This window comes from Lycorma delicatula, chromosome 8 (genome assembly GCF_047948215.1).
Source record: "Lycorma delicatula isolate Av1 chromosome 8, ASM4794821v1, whole genome shotgun sequence".
Lineage (NCBI taxonomy): Eukaryota > Metazoa > Arthropoda > Insecta > Hemiptera > Fulgoridae > Lycorma > Lycorma delicatula.
This window is the reverse complement of record NC_134462.1, coordinates 93,796,331-93,813,135: the sequence shown is the minus strand read 5'-3', so window position 1 is coordinate 93,813,135 and position 16,805 is coordinate 93,796,331. Positions and strand designations below refer to the sequence as shown.

The 16,805-nt window shown below is 27.7% G+C and overlaps 1 protein-coding gene across 4 annotated transcripts in view; it reads right to left on the bottom strand.

Moving 5' to 3' along the window:
- Positions 1 to 16,805, bottom strand: part of LOC142329593 (uncharacterized) — a 61,422-nt gene that overhangs the window by 4,011 nt on the left and 40,606 nt on the right. For all 4 annotated transcript variants that reach the window (XM_075374301.1, XM_075374300.1, XM_075374303.1 and 1 more), the window contains exons 3-5: positions 13,082 to 13,182; positions 4,944 to 5,125; positions 3,103 to 3,230 (exon numbers count right to left, since the gene is read on the bottom strand). In XM_075374301.1, the coding sequence (XP_075230416.1) occupies positions 3,103 to 3,230; positions 4,944 to 5,125; positions 13,082 to 13,182 (411 nt within the window). The remainder of the gene's footprint in view (positions 1 to 3,102; positions 3,231 to 4,943; positions 5,126 to 13,081; positions 13,183 to 16,805) is intronic.

Genomic DNA, 16,805 nt, shown 5'->3' with positions numbered 1-16,805 from the left:
CACTTGTGATTTCTTGTATCATCACATTTTATAAATATATGGGTGATTAATAAATTATATAAAACAAGTATATTAGTATTTATAACTAATAAACCAATGGTCATTCAGAAATTCTCGACCTGTCACAGAAATGGTGCTAGTATGACCAAATGACTGATATTTGCCAAGTATGATCCTTAAGATGGCATGTTGTGAAGTTTCAGACATGTGTTTAGCTGCTTGTATATAATGATCAAGTGAAGCAAACAAGTTTTGAAATTTTCTGAAAAATGAATAAAACTAAAGCTTGCAATTTGTTTGTATATAAAGAGTTAGATTCCACTTTAAAGGATTCTTCCTTCATTTTCAACAGTAAAACAGTGGGCTGCTTAATTTAAATGTGGTCATACTTTCATTTGTGATGACAACTCCTTGAGATGCCTAAAAACTGCTACAGCTGATAAAAACATCATAGAAATCCATAATGTTGGATTAAATGATTGCCAACTAAAGGTATATAAGCCACAAACTTGCTGACATTACAAACATCTGGTAGACCTTGTGCACTACATTTTACATTATGTTTTGGGTATGAAAAAGCTCTCTCCTGGGTGCTAAATTTGTTAAGAGTCAACAAAAAAATCCACATTTGACAGAACACTTCTCATGGATGATTACACTTAAACATGATTTCTCAGAGTTTTTTTGATTGTTTATAACAGTCGATAGTTGGAATAGGCGAAGGTGCACCAAAGAAAGAGAAAACAGTTTCATCTGCAGGAAAAGTCAAGGCTATGGTTTTTTGTGATGCTTATAAACTCCTGGAAAAAAGGCAGGACAATCACCAGGGAGTATTTTGCATTACTACTGGCCCTACTGAAAAGTACTAATCTAATTGTCTACAAAAAGAAAGCGCACTTTCATCATAATGTGCCTATACACACATCTTGGATTGTTGCTGCAAAAACTCCACAACCTTTGCTTCAAAGTGCTTCCATATGCATCAAATTTGGCTCCTAGTAATTACTTCCTCTACCCAAACTTGAATAAATGGCTCACTAGACAAAGATTAACTTTAAATGACCAAAGTTAAAACAACCACTAATTTTGCAGATGTGGGCAAATCATATATAGAGGGAATTAAAAGTAATTGCTCTAAATGTACCAAATTGCAAAGGTGAATACTATGATGAAATTTTTTTTTTATTTCTAAAAAATTTCATTTTTATTGTCAGGATGAGAACTTTCTGAATAGCTTCTGTTACCATGTGGTAGTTCAGGATACAAGTTCAAAACTAGCCTAGGGTAATCCAGATACAAATTCAAAACTAGCCTAGAATAATAAACTGGGCAGTAAATTACCGTTATACTAATTTTTAAAGTTGTACATAAAACATCATCTGCAAATTTCTTTCTCATCTCCCTGCATTTTCATTGCTTCTTATCATATCAATCAATTTACAATCATTTTTCTCTTTTCTCATTTCAAGATTATAGATAGTATAGCTATTAGGAAGAGCACAAATTGTTAACACTCATTTACTTATTAAGTCGTGGAAGTACTTCTTGACAGTTTAGTAATCAGTGATGTTCAATGTTTCTGGAAATAGTATTCATTATAAATACAGTAAGATTGTATTTGTGGCATTGGCTAAACCTTCTGTTCTTCCACAATCTGTTAATATTATTTCACTTTTATATTTAATGTAATTAGTTTAGTCTCATTGTGGAGGTAAATCTGTTGTATTCATACAAAATGAGTTAAGATCTATTTTTCACAGAACTACTAATTAATAATCTTAATTAAAAAAGCTTCTCAAAATTTTAAGAGTACATTTAAAGTAAATATTTTTCACATAACTAATACATTTTTTTTTTACAAAAAGAACCATATTTGAAAACTGTGATGAACATGTACGGCTATAAAAGTATTAACTCAAATTTGATTTCATTAGTACAAAAAAAAAATAATCCCATTAAAAATCTCTCCCTTCCCATAAATCATCTAAGAATTAAAATTCTATTAAATTAGTAGACAATAATCTCCATACGTTTAATTTTTCAAAATTATTTCCATAAACATATAATTCTTCATAATATTGCTTCTTTTTAAATTTTGGTAAAGACAAACATGTGCCAAATGCAGACTAATAAATTATAGGGTCAGATACTGCGAGGATGAGGTGAGACATTTTCAGTCTGACATACATATGGTACCCCATCAGGTCTAATTTCTTACCGGCATTCTATAGTCCTATTTTTCACTAGCTTTTATACTAAATTTCAGGTTAGTAGCTCTGTTAGTCTCGGTTTGATAGCCTATTGAAAAAAGATACCTTTATTATTTTCATGAAAATGGAGAAATTGGAATAACAGTTACCAAATACTTCTATTTAAAATGTTTGACATCATTTGAGATCAAGAAATGGATTCAATACTAAAACATTTTTCTCCATCATATTCAATGATAAAACAATGGATTTATGAATTCAAAAAAGATCGCAAAAGCACTGATGATGAACTATGCTCTGGATGCCCCGCTGTGGTCATAACTCCCAAAATGATAGAGAAAATCCATATAATCATGCTGGGGGATTGCAGAGACTGTTAAAATGTCAAATTTTTGACATTTTAGCAACCAGAGACTATCACCTATTTCTAAACTTGGACAACAATGTAATAATTGATGCTGTAAATGGGTATTTTGAGAAGCTTAACAAATTGTATTATAAAACAGAGCACCATAATGAAAAGTGTATATCTCTTTGTAGAGATTATATTGAAAAAAAAGCTAAAAAATCCCACCCCAAAAAAAAAAATTTCTCAGGAAAAACAAGATAGTTGCGTAACATTAGTACAACCAGAAGTAACTGCAGAGGGCAATTCTAAATGATGGACTCAATTTAGTAACTGTACTTCCTGAACTATAAATTGTAACTGATCTATGTAGTAGTTGGGAGTTATGTAAACTTTACTGTATTATAATCAGATGTAATTTACTCCACATTTGCCATTAGTTCTTAACTTGGAATACAGAGTTATGAAATTGACTGTCATTTACAATTATCCTTTATAATTCATTTTGAATTATCCTGTATATAAATCAAGTCAATCAATACAAACCAGAAGTAGGGATCTGAAGCATAATTTGGGCAACTTGCTGTTGTAAAGTCCTCAATTGAGATTCTAGACTACGAATTTTTGTGTGTGGAGTCTCAGGTGTACTACATATCTCTGGACTCATAATACTTCTGAAATAAGAAACAAAATTATAAAAAAGAAATTAATTAATTTAATTTAGAAAATTAAATAAATTGTAGCACAATTTTATAAAATTACATTTTTGTCATAATTTATATAAATAGTTTGATCCACTTATATATATCCTCTTCTATTCTACTATTCTTCTATACAATACTTAAAAGTAAATAAGAGATGATTTACATATACCAAATTAAAATTAAAAGGAGAAATTTTCATCTCGTCATATATTTTTAACTTTAACACTTCCCTCTAATACCAAATCATCTGACAATACACGTCATAAATCAGAAAGATCCATTGCTTTAAATTATATGACACCACTTAATTTTCAAAAACTTTTCTTAATATCATATTTCAAAAACTTTAATTTTTTTTGTTTCCATGTTGTTCATAATTCACTGATTATTATTAATAATCATAAAAATAGTCCAACACTCAAAATTTCTCTCAAGATTCTTAAATATGATTGATATAAGTAAATTTTTTTTCAGGTTGAAAATAAGTTTCTTTTCATATCTTTTCTGCCAACTTTATATATATATATATATATTTTATTTTTTTCTGATTTTACATCTAAATCTAGATGGATACTTAATTTTTAAACAATTATCAGTAAACCTACTTAGAAAATAGTGTAAATAAAAAAATTTAATAAATAAATAAAGCAAAGGAAGAAATGGTAATAAAAAAAAATACATCATCAACAAATAAAAGAGTATTTATGAAACCCTATAAAACGACTGTTATAATACAAACTATTATAATTTCAAGTAATTTCTATAGGAAATATAAATTTAGGTTAAAATCATTTAAGCTTTTAACCATTTATTCAAACTGCCCACCACGACTTAATGAAATGCCTCTTGAATAGGTTGGGTGGATGAACTTCAGAAAGATACAGAAGCATTAATCTTAAACCAATCAGAGCCAATAACAAAATCTAAGGGAGGTGGATAACTGTTTAATGCTTCTGGTTTAAAACCTTCATAACAATAATATTTTTCATTAATTCAAAATGGCTGTTAGATATTAAATTCAATAATGATATTTTAACATCACTATTGATAAAGTACACATTTCAAGTAGCTCCTGATTATTGCAAACATCTTTTAAATCTATCACTTCTAATACACTAAATTTGTACCAGTTTCCAGGTAGTGCTTGGCTGCAGCCTAATATCTGGCTTTCATATTTAAATTGAGCCAAATGTTTCTTTCATTCTATTTTAAAGCTTTCATTTAGTTTTTCCTACATGTCTTGAATTGCAACTGCTATCTTTTTAATCTGTATAAATTAAATTGTAATTTATTTTTAAAGACATACAAAATGAGCCAAAAAATCATAATGATTTTTATAATGGTGATGCACAACAAAAAGAATTTAACACCATCCTATAAACAAGATTGTAAAGAAGATATTGAGGTTGTATTTACATATAACCCACTTAAGCTACCAACTTGTAACATTACTACAATGAAAGCTCACCACTCTCTGCTAAAATTGTTATTAAGGGCTAAAAAGTACCACCTGAAGCAAGTCAAAATTGTGGACTAAATTAAAAATTTTCACAACTAATATAAAAGTAACAAGAAATACTACTTTTAAAATAGGAAATATCACAAAAATTATTAACTTATATAAAAATGTTGCCCCCTTAATAAAATATAACTACTTATACAAAATAACATTAATATACTGACAAGTAGAATGTGGAATTCTCCTTATGCATAGAAGGCAAATAATTATCTTCATAAAAAGATCCAAATGGAGTTGAACACAATGGAACATTAATATGAATTCTAGGAGCAGGGCGTAATGGTAGAAAAGTTGATATTTTCCGAACCAAGCTGACTTTGAATAGACTCCTAAGAGATGGGTAAACCTGAAAATAAAATTAACTACAGATTCACAATAAGTTGTATAAGTAAAAATAATTATTTTTTTGTATTTTCACAGGATCACTAAAAAATTAATATTTATCAAATTAAAAATTATAAAATCAAATGAAATAATCCCACTTCTAAATAAAATATGCAAACAAAAGTATAAAATTCATAAAAACCAAAACAAACAAGATTATATAATGAAAAAGAGTATTATAAAATAAATGTGAAAGTAGTACAGCAAACAAAGGGGGCTGTAGTTGTTGAGTTTACATTTTAAATGGCACTCATACTGACTTTATTAGGTGCAATAGCTTGCTACTACACAATTATAACTATGATTATTAAATTATTGTTTATTCTAAGGCAGATTCTTAAAAATAAATTTGTTGTGAAAATGAACATATCATTACAAAATACATCTCTACTAATTACAATAAATATGAATTTATTTATTTAATGGATTTTTATATTATATTTGGGTTGATTTCTTTTACCCAATAAAGAGTGGGAATGTAATAGATGAATAGTAGGATATCACAAGCGTTATTTTAGTTCAGTCTAACTAAACTTCTCATATTTTAGACAATGCAAAAAATTGTACAGCAAATATTTTTTAATGAACAACAGTAAACCTAAAATGTCAAACAACATTAATTATCATCCTTCCAAACTCACAAGTAAAGAACCTGCCTGTGGATGGACTGCTGTTGCCATGTATACTGTTTAGCTAAGTTAAAGCAGTAGTTGTGCAGCACTATAACATATATTTTTGGTTCAAGTAACAAAATGCAATGAATCTGGGACATTTTGTCAAACCTGTAATGGGAAAATTTGTAATTTGTTAATAAAATATGATTAACTTCGTAGGTTTTCCTTACATATAAATTGCTTTTAAAAAAGTTCTTTAATTTCATCAATTTTCACAAAATATAAACTACATATGATGTGACTGACAAACAAAAGAAAATAGTATTTCAAACAGGCTTTCCATTAAGTAAAAATGAGTTCTTCCTTCTAATTAGGCACTAAAATTAACTTCACACGGCTATTCCAGTAAAGTAATTACTATACTTATAAAATATTTAATAATTTCAGTGGAACGTAATACCGTATTTGAACGTTAGGTTACTTAGAGGTTGAATGACAATTGTGTATTAGAAACAAAAACAACAGAATGTAAACTACTACTTATTTTACAAAATTCTAAAAGCTACCTTAAATATTACACTAAAAACAGCTTTAACTGTATCCAAAATATGAATTAAACCAACGTAATTACTCATGATAACAATTAAACAAAATATCAACAAATAACTCACAAAAAATGAAAACGGTTACACATTTAACTACAAATCCATTGCCAACACAGCATACAAATTACTTATATTCTCATGATTTTAAAATTGGTTTTCTAATAAAGTTTAAAATTATTTCGTATTTCTAAAATTTAAAAATATTCTTTAAAAGACAATAAATTATCTTAATTAATAACAGAGTAAATTAAAGTAAAATACAGTAAACTTTAGTTTTGACGCAGTAGTTTCAACGACTATCGCCAGACTACGTCTTAAACACCTATTATGTATCTACCGACTATCAATCTTATTTTCATTATTACTACTTTTAATTTAAAAAAATCTTCTAAAAAATTAATTATGGGGTAAATATCCCTAAGATCATTGTTTTAATAATAAAAATCGGCTATATCCGTTATGCGTAACTGATGTTTATTAGCTCCAAACAAATACACTATGGTCAAAGAACTTCGGCAAAAAAGAAATAAAATAATAATTTAATTTTGTTATTCCTAAAAGTGTTTGCATAAATATTTATTTTAGGCAAAGATTCTAAAAAGAAAGACAGCATATGCATTTCCTAGTTTTCAAAATAATTGGTCTTTTTCATAAGGTATAAACAAAGTATTTCATAGTCATATTTTTATCAATGCTTGCTAAATATAATATACATATATTTATATAAGTTCAAAGTAGGTTCTGTGAATTACTATATTATTAAATGATTTCAATGTAATGAACAATATTTTTTCAAATAAAACAAGTTAAACATTTTTACCAAAAGCTAATACTGCATTAATGTTTTTACAGATTAGAAAATGGATATACTCAAAATCCTTATTAAGATCTTTCTGAGAAAGTACGATTAAATACAACTATTTACACTGTAAAAAAACAAATAGTTACATGAATAATGGAAGATTTAAAAAAGCTAACTACAGTTTATAAGTAGATGGAAGCCCTCAACAAAATGCCCATATTACATTATGAGTATGGCTGAATACATACGGCAATCTAATTAGAAGGTAGAATATATACAAATTTTGAAGTATTATAAAGTTTTACCAGAGTGCAAATTACTGAAACAATCATTACATGATTTTATTTTTACCATTTGACTATTCACTTAACCATTTTTTTTCTCGTCATTCACAATGCTTTGTAGGTAAAATATCTGTACAATGGGCATTTTCAGCAAATATCAGTAACAAATATAAATTACTTCAACATACATAAAAAAATATACATGCAATTATTTAATAAAAGATTTTTTCAATTTGTGAATGAAGTACGTAAGGTAAAAATTAGTATTTTTTATTGGAATCAAAAAATTTATATGATAAAATAATATTTTCCCTTCAATCTCTCAAATTCAATACACACTGAGTTTACATCATTATACATAGATGAGGTAACATTCATATAATACAGAAGATGAAGAATGTATGAAAAAATCTATATAATAACTTTTTTTTAACTATGAAAATGTAAAAGTGTGTAAAGAAGTCCCTTGATTTATGTGGTTAATTTATTCCTTTTATCAGTGCATAAAACGGTACTGCAAAATCAAGGCCAGTTTTTGCATTAGAATATCGTAATAGAGCTTAACCGGTTCTATTGCTAAGAAAAAAAGAATATGAAGATTTTATTCTTCTTCTAATATGTTGTAATTAATACAAAACTGAATTAAATATTAAAATACATAATTATTAAAAGTGTACAAATGTAGATCAAAGAATTAGTACTTTTCATTCTAGGTTTACAAAAGAGTTTTTGGACTGATTGTACCAGTGATATTATAAGATATATAGGTTATCAAAAAATGTATTGATGTATGTAAATATTTTTTTGTTACTATTAGGCTACAATCTAATCAGCAAATAGAAATATTGTATTATAATACATCTTAACTATATAACCATGTAGTTATAGACGTATGTGCTAGGCATTTTACTGTGTTAGCTTAGACAAGCTTATTTACTGGATCAGCTATGTTATAAGTGTGAAAAAAACTTTGAGAGGATTAGATTGTTACATATAAGTAGGTTAGTGTATTGGGCTTAATCATTTCAAAGTGAGTTTGTTATCTACTTTGGATATAGTAAAATCCAGGAAACTGAGTGAATTATAACATTCATGTTCTGCAACAACCAGAAAGTTGGAATATAATTTGTTTATAATGTGAGAAATGTAAGACATTGTTTTGTGTTACTTTACTACATTCATTTGATGCTATCACTCGTGTCATAATATTTATCTTACAGTTTTTCCATTGATTAGTTTAAGCATACTTTCATAGTGTATTAAAAATATCTCAGCCAAGAATTAAGAAATGATTAAACTGATTGGTAGGTGTGACTGAGTATAAGATTTACTGTTATGGGTTGTCTAAGATTGTTTTTTATTGTGCATTTTATTGGATTGTGGTTTTTATTGTTTCTTGATAATATTGAAAAATTTCTTGTAAAAATATATTAGTGAAAATGATTGAGTCAAAGGATGGAAGTGCACATTTATGTAGTAATGTGTACATCCTTAACTTTTATATAAGTTAGATATAACTGGTTATATCAATATATGTAAATGAAGAATTACATGAAGTATACTTTCTTTACTACTGAGTATGTTTGTGTTATCAGCTACTATTTTAATTATTTTAATTTAGTTATTGATGTCTTATTTCTATATAATTTAATAATATTTTCTCTGTAATTTTCTATTTTCTATGAGATTTTTAACTTTTAAAGTTTAATTTTAAAATTTTAAATATAATATATACAATTAATTTTTAATTTTAATATGTAATTTGATATGAATAATTTGTAAAAATAATGTAATGCAACTGATGATGTGCAAAATTCACAAAAGCACTTTTGCATGTGTAATGGAATAAGTTTAATAAGTATCATCCTATTTTATTTATTATTCTATACTTAGGTTGATCAAATAATTTGTATATTAGTTCACAGAAATATGATTCTTAAAAGAATTGACTTTAGGAAAATATATATGTTACATTTTTGAACATATTAATTCAAAACTACACCAAGGAAAAAGGACCACACTAAGTCAAGGGACAGAGAAAAATTTGAACCAAAGTCAAAATCATGCATAGCAAATTCTATTACACCAAGGGATTCCTGTTTATTTGTAACACACAACTGTAATTTGAAATTAATTTTATAAAAATTATTAAAACAGAGTAAAATTGAAGCATACACCAACAAGCATTTGAAGAAGACTTAAACTTATTTACAAGCAAAATGTGCAGAAAGAAAGAAAAGGAAAGCATAAGTTAAATATTTAACTGTCAGTAAAATTTTATTTGTTTTTTTATTTTCAACAAGGCTGTTCAATAGAAACTGATTGAATAAAAACAAATACATAATAAAATTGTTTTAAAATCTAATCAAAAATTTTGAGGGAATCTATATTTACAACTGAACTATGGGAAGTCAAAAATGTGTAAGTGTGGAACTACCATGAAAATACAGACTCTACAATATCAGTATATTCTATATGCCATTAAAGTTGATATTAACTTTCCATATGAAGAATTAAATCTTATTTTCATTGTTTGGTAAACTACTTTCTTGACTTCTTTTGACTTTCCATTATTAAACTGCAGATAGAACATGATTCATAATAAAAATTAACAGGTAAAGCAAAGAACAACATTAAGTACAAGCAGATGCCATCTTATGTCATAATTAAAGATGGTTGTCGCACATAAATTACAGTTTTGCTCTACATCACTGTAAGCAGTGACTTTTGTAACATTTCACATAACACCATATAAAAAATTAGTAACAATTATAATAAACTAGAGATAACAAAACAGATTTAAAATAATAAATATTATAACTGAAAAAAATAATCTGGTTTATAAAAAAAAGTGTAAGAATACGATTATAGAAACATAAACCATCATAAAAAATGGGGTAAACCAACAATTTGGCTCTTACTCCACATGAAGCTCAATTGATTGAACTTTTTTCATACTATAAAATAATCATTCTAACAAAAATTATGAACTATTAGAGCTGTCTCTGGCGGACTCTGGTATGTGTCCACAATGTGGATTTTTGGACGATCCTTATTATGTGATTTAAGAATGTGCTAGATATGACTTAATGTGCACAGAGATCATTTGTCAGCTTGATATTATCAGGTCGACACTTGATCTTCGTGTTAATTGAAAAGACCAGGCCAAATGGGGGATCGTATGAAGTTTTATTGGATATTTGGCAAAAGAAAGGATCGCAAAAGGGGTGTGATGTTCTCTTGGACTTTCCTTCTTTGTGTTTATGTTTGATTTTATTGTTATTCTGTTGCTGTTTTTGTTCTGTTTGGTTATACATTTTTTTTTTTTTTTAGCTATGTTATATTAATTATTGTTATTATGTTTGTGTTTTTGTGTCGTGTTTTATGATTTGTTGTCTGTCGAACTCATTTTTACCTTTCAGGTAGGTAGTGTTCAGAGTTCCTTTGTTCTTAGAAAGTTAATCAGTCTTGTTTGAGACTTGACTAGATGTGTTTTGTTTGGAGTTTATGTTAGTAGTAGTAGTAGTACACCGATAAGAATGTCACTTGTGGCATTCGCATTGGTGGCATCCTGGCTGAGGCTTGACAGAAAGATGTCATGTGAGGTACTGAAGATCACCCCTGGTAAAGCCCATAAGCGCTAAGTACAGAGGGGGTGGTGTAGTGACTGAAACCATCACATGGAGGGTGTTATGGTTTCAAATCCTGGTCAGGCAGGGCAGTTTTTCACACATGCTACAAAGCATTCATCTCATCCTCTGCGGAAAAAATGCTTAACTGCAGACCTGGAGGTTAAACAAAAAAAAATAAAGTAAAAATATTAAAGTAATTTTTATTCAACACACTAAAATAAGACCAAACAAATATAAATACTTGTCTTTTACATTATGGCTCCAAGTTATTCATTACCACCATTCCATGTTGAACATAAACTGAGGTAGGGAAGCCAAAAAAGATAAATTTTACCCAAGTGTTCGGACATTTTTTGTACATATTGTAGAATTATGGCAGCAATAGGATATTAGCAAATGGACAATAGAAAAGAATACGTAAAGTAAAAGAGGCTTTTAAATTACGGTGTTAGAGAAGAAAGTTAAATATTTGGTTGGTTTATATAGTTTGAAACTTTAAAGATGTTTGAAGAGGAATTAAGAGAAAACAAAAAAACAAATAATTCCTTGTCTGAAATGTTGGAAGGTCATTTACAACCAATCTGGGAATTTATTTATGGTTCAATTAAGCAGCTTTAATCTGATACTTCCCATGATACTGTTACTGAAAATTATACTTCTGTGTTAAAAAATTTATAATGAATTACAAACAATTTTAGTAGCATGGTGGACATTGATTATGTATGTAAATAAACTGCCAATTTATCATGAAACATTTTGCTTGTATTAAGGTCTAATTAATAAAATGTAAAAGTGACAAAGATAAAATAGTTCACTTATGATAAATATTGAAAATAATAAAAGTGGTAGTATGTAACAAATACATTTTGTATGCTTTTATCCATATCAGTTAACAACGAAGACAATCTTTAAAAGCTAATGTTTCCAGTTATTCTCACATAGCCATTTTCAACAACTGATGCTTTTATTCTTATTTTAAAGTCAGCCAATGTAGAGCTGTATTTTTTTTTAAGTTAAAAAACAAGTATTTATAACATATTGAAAAGTGTGCTAGATTTGAATGGTATCTCCTCACTTTCCCGTTAAAGTCCAACATGGCAAGGGGAACGGGGAGGGGGGTGATGACCGGACCGTCACTAGGCAGGTATCTCCTCGCTTAGCAAATAATTTTTTTTTTATTTCATAATATTCAAAGTTAAGATGTTCTCCTTTATTAAATGCACAGAATATAAAGGTTTTTACAGAATATAAAGGTTGTACAGAATATTAATGTTTTTATATTTATGATTTGAATCTATAAGGTAGTTGGAAAATGTCGACTATGCTGCTTTGAAGGGATTTTAGGGTTTACTGTATCTTTGTTACAAGCTGCAGTTGAGCAATAGAACGCAATTTGAATGTGCAGAGTTCAATTTACATACATTTCAGGAGAATTTTTATCAAGATTTCTTTTAAATTTGAGAAATATTTTTTCTGAGGCTCTTTATGCAAGTAAATGTAATAGATTTTTGTTTTATTTCACCTATTTAATTAATTTTGTGTAGAAGCGGACCAATTAGCAAGATGTTATATCAGTTTTTGTAAGGCATTTTATATTTTTGATTGCTTTTATGTAGTCTTCAGGTGAAATGGGTGTGTTTAGTAGTATGTAATCAAACTAACTAACAAAAACAAATAGTTTAAGTCAGAATAAAATGTTTGACGTGTGACTAGTATCAGTTATTAATTTTTTTCCTCTATATTTTGAGTGTTTTAGTCAGCCCATTTTATGACAGGTAGGTTAAAAAATTCTATATTTTCTGTTATTCAATTGTAATTTAATCTAAGATGTATTTAAAAAAATATATATTAATTGTTTTGTGTTACCTTGGAAAGATGAACGAACCTTGGCATATACTTGTTCGGATACATTGATAATTCACCATTTAGCTATAATGATACAAAATAAACAGATAGTTAATTTCAACTACATTCTACATACCAGTACATTTCTGCCAGACTTAAAAAAAAAGGCAGCAGTAACATCAGTTGACATCAAGTTAAGAATAACAGCTCCAACCATGATGATGACCACATGAACAACTGAAAACATTTATATACGTTTTGAAATTGTTATAATATTATTTTGTTTCAAATTTCTGCATAAAAGTTTACAGTTCTAAAAAATATTAAATTAAATTAAAAAATTAGAACAGAATACAATAAAAAAGGAGTGGAAAAGTGCATTAAACTGGTCAATTATGACTGATGATAAAAAATAAATTAAATTTCAGTCTTTATTGAACAACCTTACAATTTATTAATATTAAAATATTTTGACATTGAGGTGGTCTTTTTTTTTTCACTTTATATTTTATTAACAACTATTTTTTACTTACTTATTTCAGTTATTTAAAATTAATTTACACAACACATGACAGTATGCTTTATCTGGTAATTTATTTACTCAATTGCTAAGATAGAATGTAAGTCGTGTCTTTTTGCACACAGTATTGATCAGTAAAATTTGTTGTGGTAACTGCTAACTGAACATTAAAATTGAGAAAAAATAATTATTAATAACAAAATTATATTACAATAATATGTTACATACAATAATAAAAATTCATACAGCACTAACAATAAGATTTATACAAAAAAGTACTCAGATTTTTCCAGCTAACATAATTACAAAATAATACAAATACTCCTACAAAAGGTTTTAGTTATACATACTTTTCCCATTATATTAATTAATATCCATGATAATCAATTACAACAAAGGCTGTTAATAAGTAACAATAACTGTACAAGAATGAACCAATCTATAACAAATGTAAGGAAAAAACTAATAAGGAACAACAGAATTAAATGTGTAAACATTTTCTAAAGGTTTACACTTAAAAAGTTCTTATTTTACACATTAAAGAAAAAAAAATGTTACAAATAAATCGAATACAAAAATTTAACAACTAGAATGCAATAAAAACTTGGAAGACAAGTTTTCTGTTTTTTTTTTTTTTAAATCAGACTTAATAATAAAAATATTAATTACAAGGTTGTAAAATTTTAACATAATGGGTGAAATTAATAAAAAAAAAAAAAAAAAAAAAATCAAATAAATTTTTACTGATCTATTTTTCAAAAAATAGATAATTATATGAGAATAAAATTAACACTTTTCTGTTTTTGCATGTTTCTATAGTATTTACTGTAAACTACATACAAAAAAAAAATTGTTTGAGTCTGAACTTAAATGAATTAAATAAATGCTTCCTTTTACGTCTAGTTTTAGTAAATATTGGACAATCTTTAATACTGCTTTAGATCAACATTTAAAATAAAAAGGAAGAGTTTGTATTATTATCCGGCTGTTAGGCTAATATGAACGCACGAAATCATAAAGCGCGTCAACTATTCACTTTGATTATGACCACACTTCCTCAGTCAAAATTCGGGATAGTCCATAAAAGAATTGCTTCAATAGGACTGATTTATTGAAACACGTTGTTTTTAAATCAATTTATTTCTTATCAAAAAACCTAAATATTACATTGGTTTTTAAACATTTCACATACGACAATATTGATATTGGATACGAAAAATATTGACAAGTTCAAATAAAAAATAACATTTAAATATGCAATATCTGAGGCTTGACTAAAACCTGTAATATTGAAGTACAAATGAATTGTCCGTCAACCAACTAATTAAAAAAGTCTGTTTAGATAGTGTGCATTAGAGTTGTTCTATATTCTTCATTGTACCAATATGTAGAATGTTTCCGACTACGAATGTACTAATATCTGAATCAGAAGACGTGGTATTTACTAACTGTGGTGTAAATTGTAATTGAACCAAAGAATAATTACTTTGTAACATACTATTAAAATTGTTAGATCCGGTAATGTTCGTAAATAAGAAAAAAAAATTATTACGAAATTACTCGTAAAAAACATGATTTAATACATCTGATTAATACAAATTATGTTTTAGATGTAAATGCGAACGCCTAAAATTATCAAACTATTTTCAGTATTTAAAATTACACTGATAAACATAATTATTGTTTCCTAACATGCTATACATAATTTTAATGTTTTTTTGATGCTGAAAACGAATGTGAACTCTGAATCTTTCTATCACCCACCATTTTTGAAAAGTTTTTAAATTTTAATTAAAGGATTGTTACTTTTGAACTGATTGTTATTTTTATTTAACAAGTGTACCTGGAATTTCTAAAAAATGTAAACATACTGTAAAATATCCTATGAGCCTTTAGTTGAACTCAAAAAAATGTTTTTATCCCCCTCACCGTATCAAGCTAAGGCTAATGAAAAATGTTGTAAAAGTAATGAAGAAGGATAGTCCCGGATTTTTTACATCAGACAGAAATTTCCGAATGTAAGTGAAGGAAAAATTATAAACGAATATTTGTTGGTCCTCAAGTAAGAGTTGGTCATAGATGAATCAATATTTAATAATGTAGAAAATTTTCTCGGCAAACAATAATTCGACAATTACCACGATATTGTCAAACAATTTCCTACTTCATACAGAGCTATGGTACGTAACACGTCTTTGAAAATACATTTCCTACACTCACATCTGGATTTTTTCCCGGACAACCTCGGAGACGTAAGTGACGAACACTGTGAAGGTTTCCACATCAAGACATTTCGGTGATGGAAAGCCGCTAAAAAGGAAATGGAATACTAACATGCTAGCCGATTACTGTTGGACATTAATTTGGGATGTGCCTGAGGCTATTTATAAAAGAAAAGCATCAGCGAAATCATTCTAACATAGGTATGGCCATGCTAAATTATAAATTTTACAGATTTTAACTAATTTCCCTTAATTTTTTTTTAAAGCGTAATTTATTTAAAACTAAGGGTGATAGAAAAATTGTAAAAATATAAATAATTGAAAAAATCTGTGTATTTACAGATCTGTAATGAACGCAAAAAAGCAATTCAAGAAATGATATCACACTTAGAGAAACATTAAAATTATTTTTTTTTGTCTATCAGTGTTGTCATCGTTAATATAAAAAATTCACAATACAACATATTGTGAATATGAAAAATGTAACGAGACATTCAGCTGAATTAGTGTCAGCAAAGCAATCGACTTCAAAGTTTTATGAAACAATTGAAATCTTTATTATTAATAACCGATAAAAAAGGGCAAAGCTGACGTTGATGTAAATGCGATGAGGAACGTGGGAACAGCTCTGTAACATGATACCGCAACCTACACATTCCGCTTAACGCTATCGTTTAACTGTATTTTACGACAGACGAAGACATTAAGTACCGTAGAACTTAATGTGTAACGATATTATTGATGAAGAGACGACGAACGCAGGTTATTTAATTGAGGAATATTGCGGTACGATGGTGAGATAACGTTTCCCGTACAATAGAAGTCTGTAACGATTTAAAAAGTAAATTGCTCTGTATGCTTTGGAAATATGGTTCAAGTATCTTAAGAGGAACGAAGCTCAAACTGGAGGGATGACTGACGAAAAAACAAGCTCATAAAAAATTAGCTATTTAGACTAAAAATTCACTAACCTAAAATAAAAAGTGATTTTGACATAATCGTTTTATTTTTATTTCATGCAGTTGTAAGTCAGCAATATATGCAATAAAGAGAGTACAAAAAAGTAAACATTGCAATCATTATCTATTAATACAAACTGCCTAATGCAGCAATTGAAA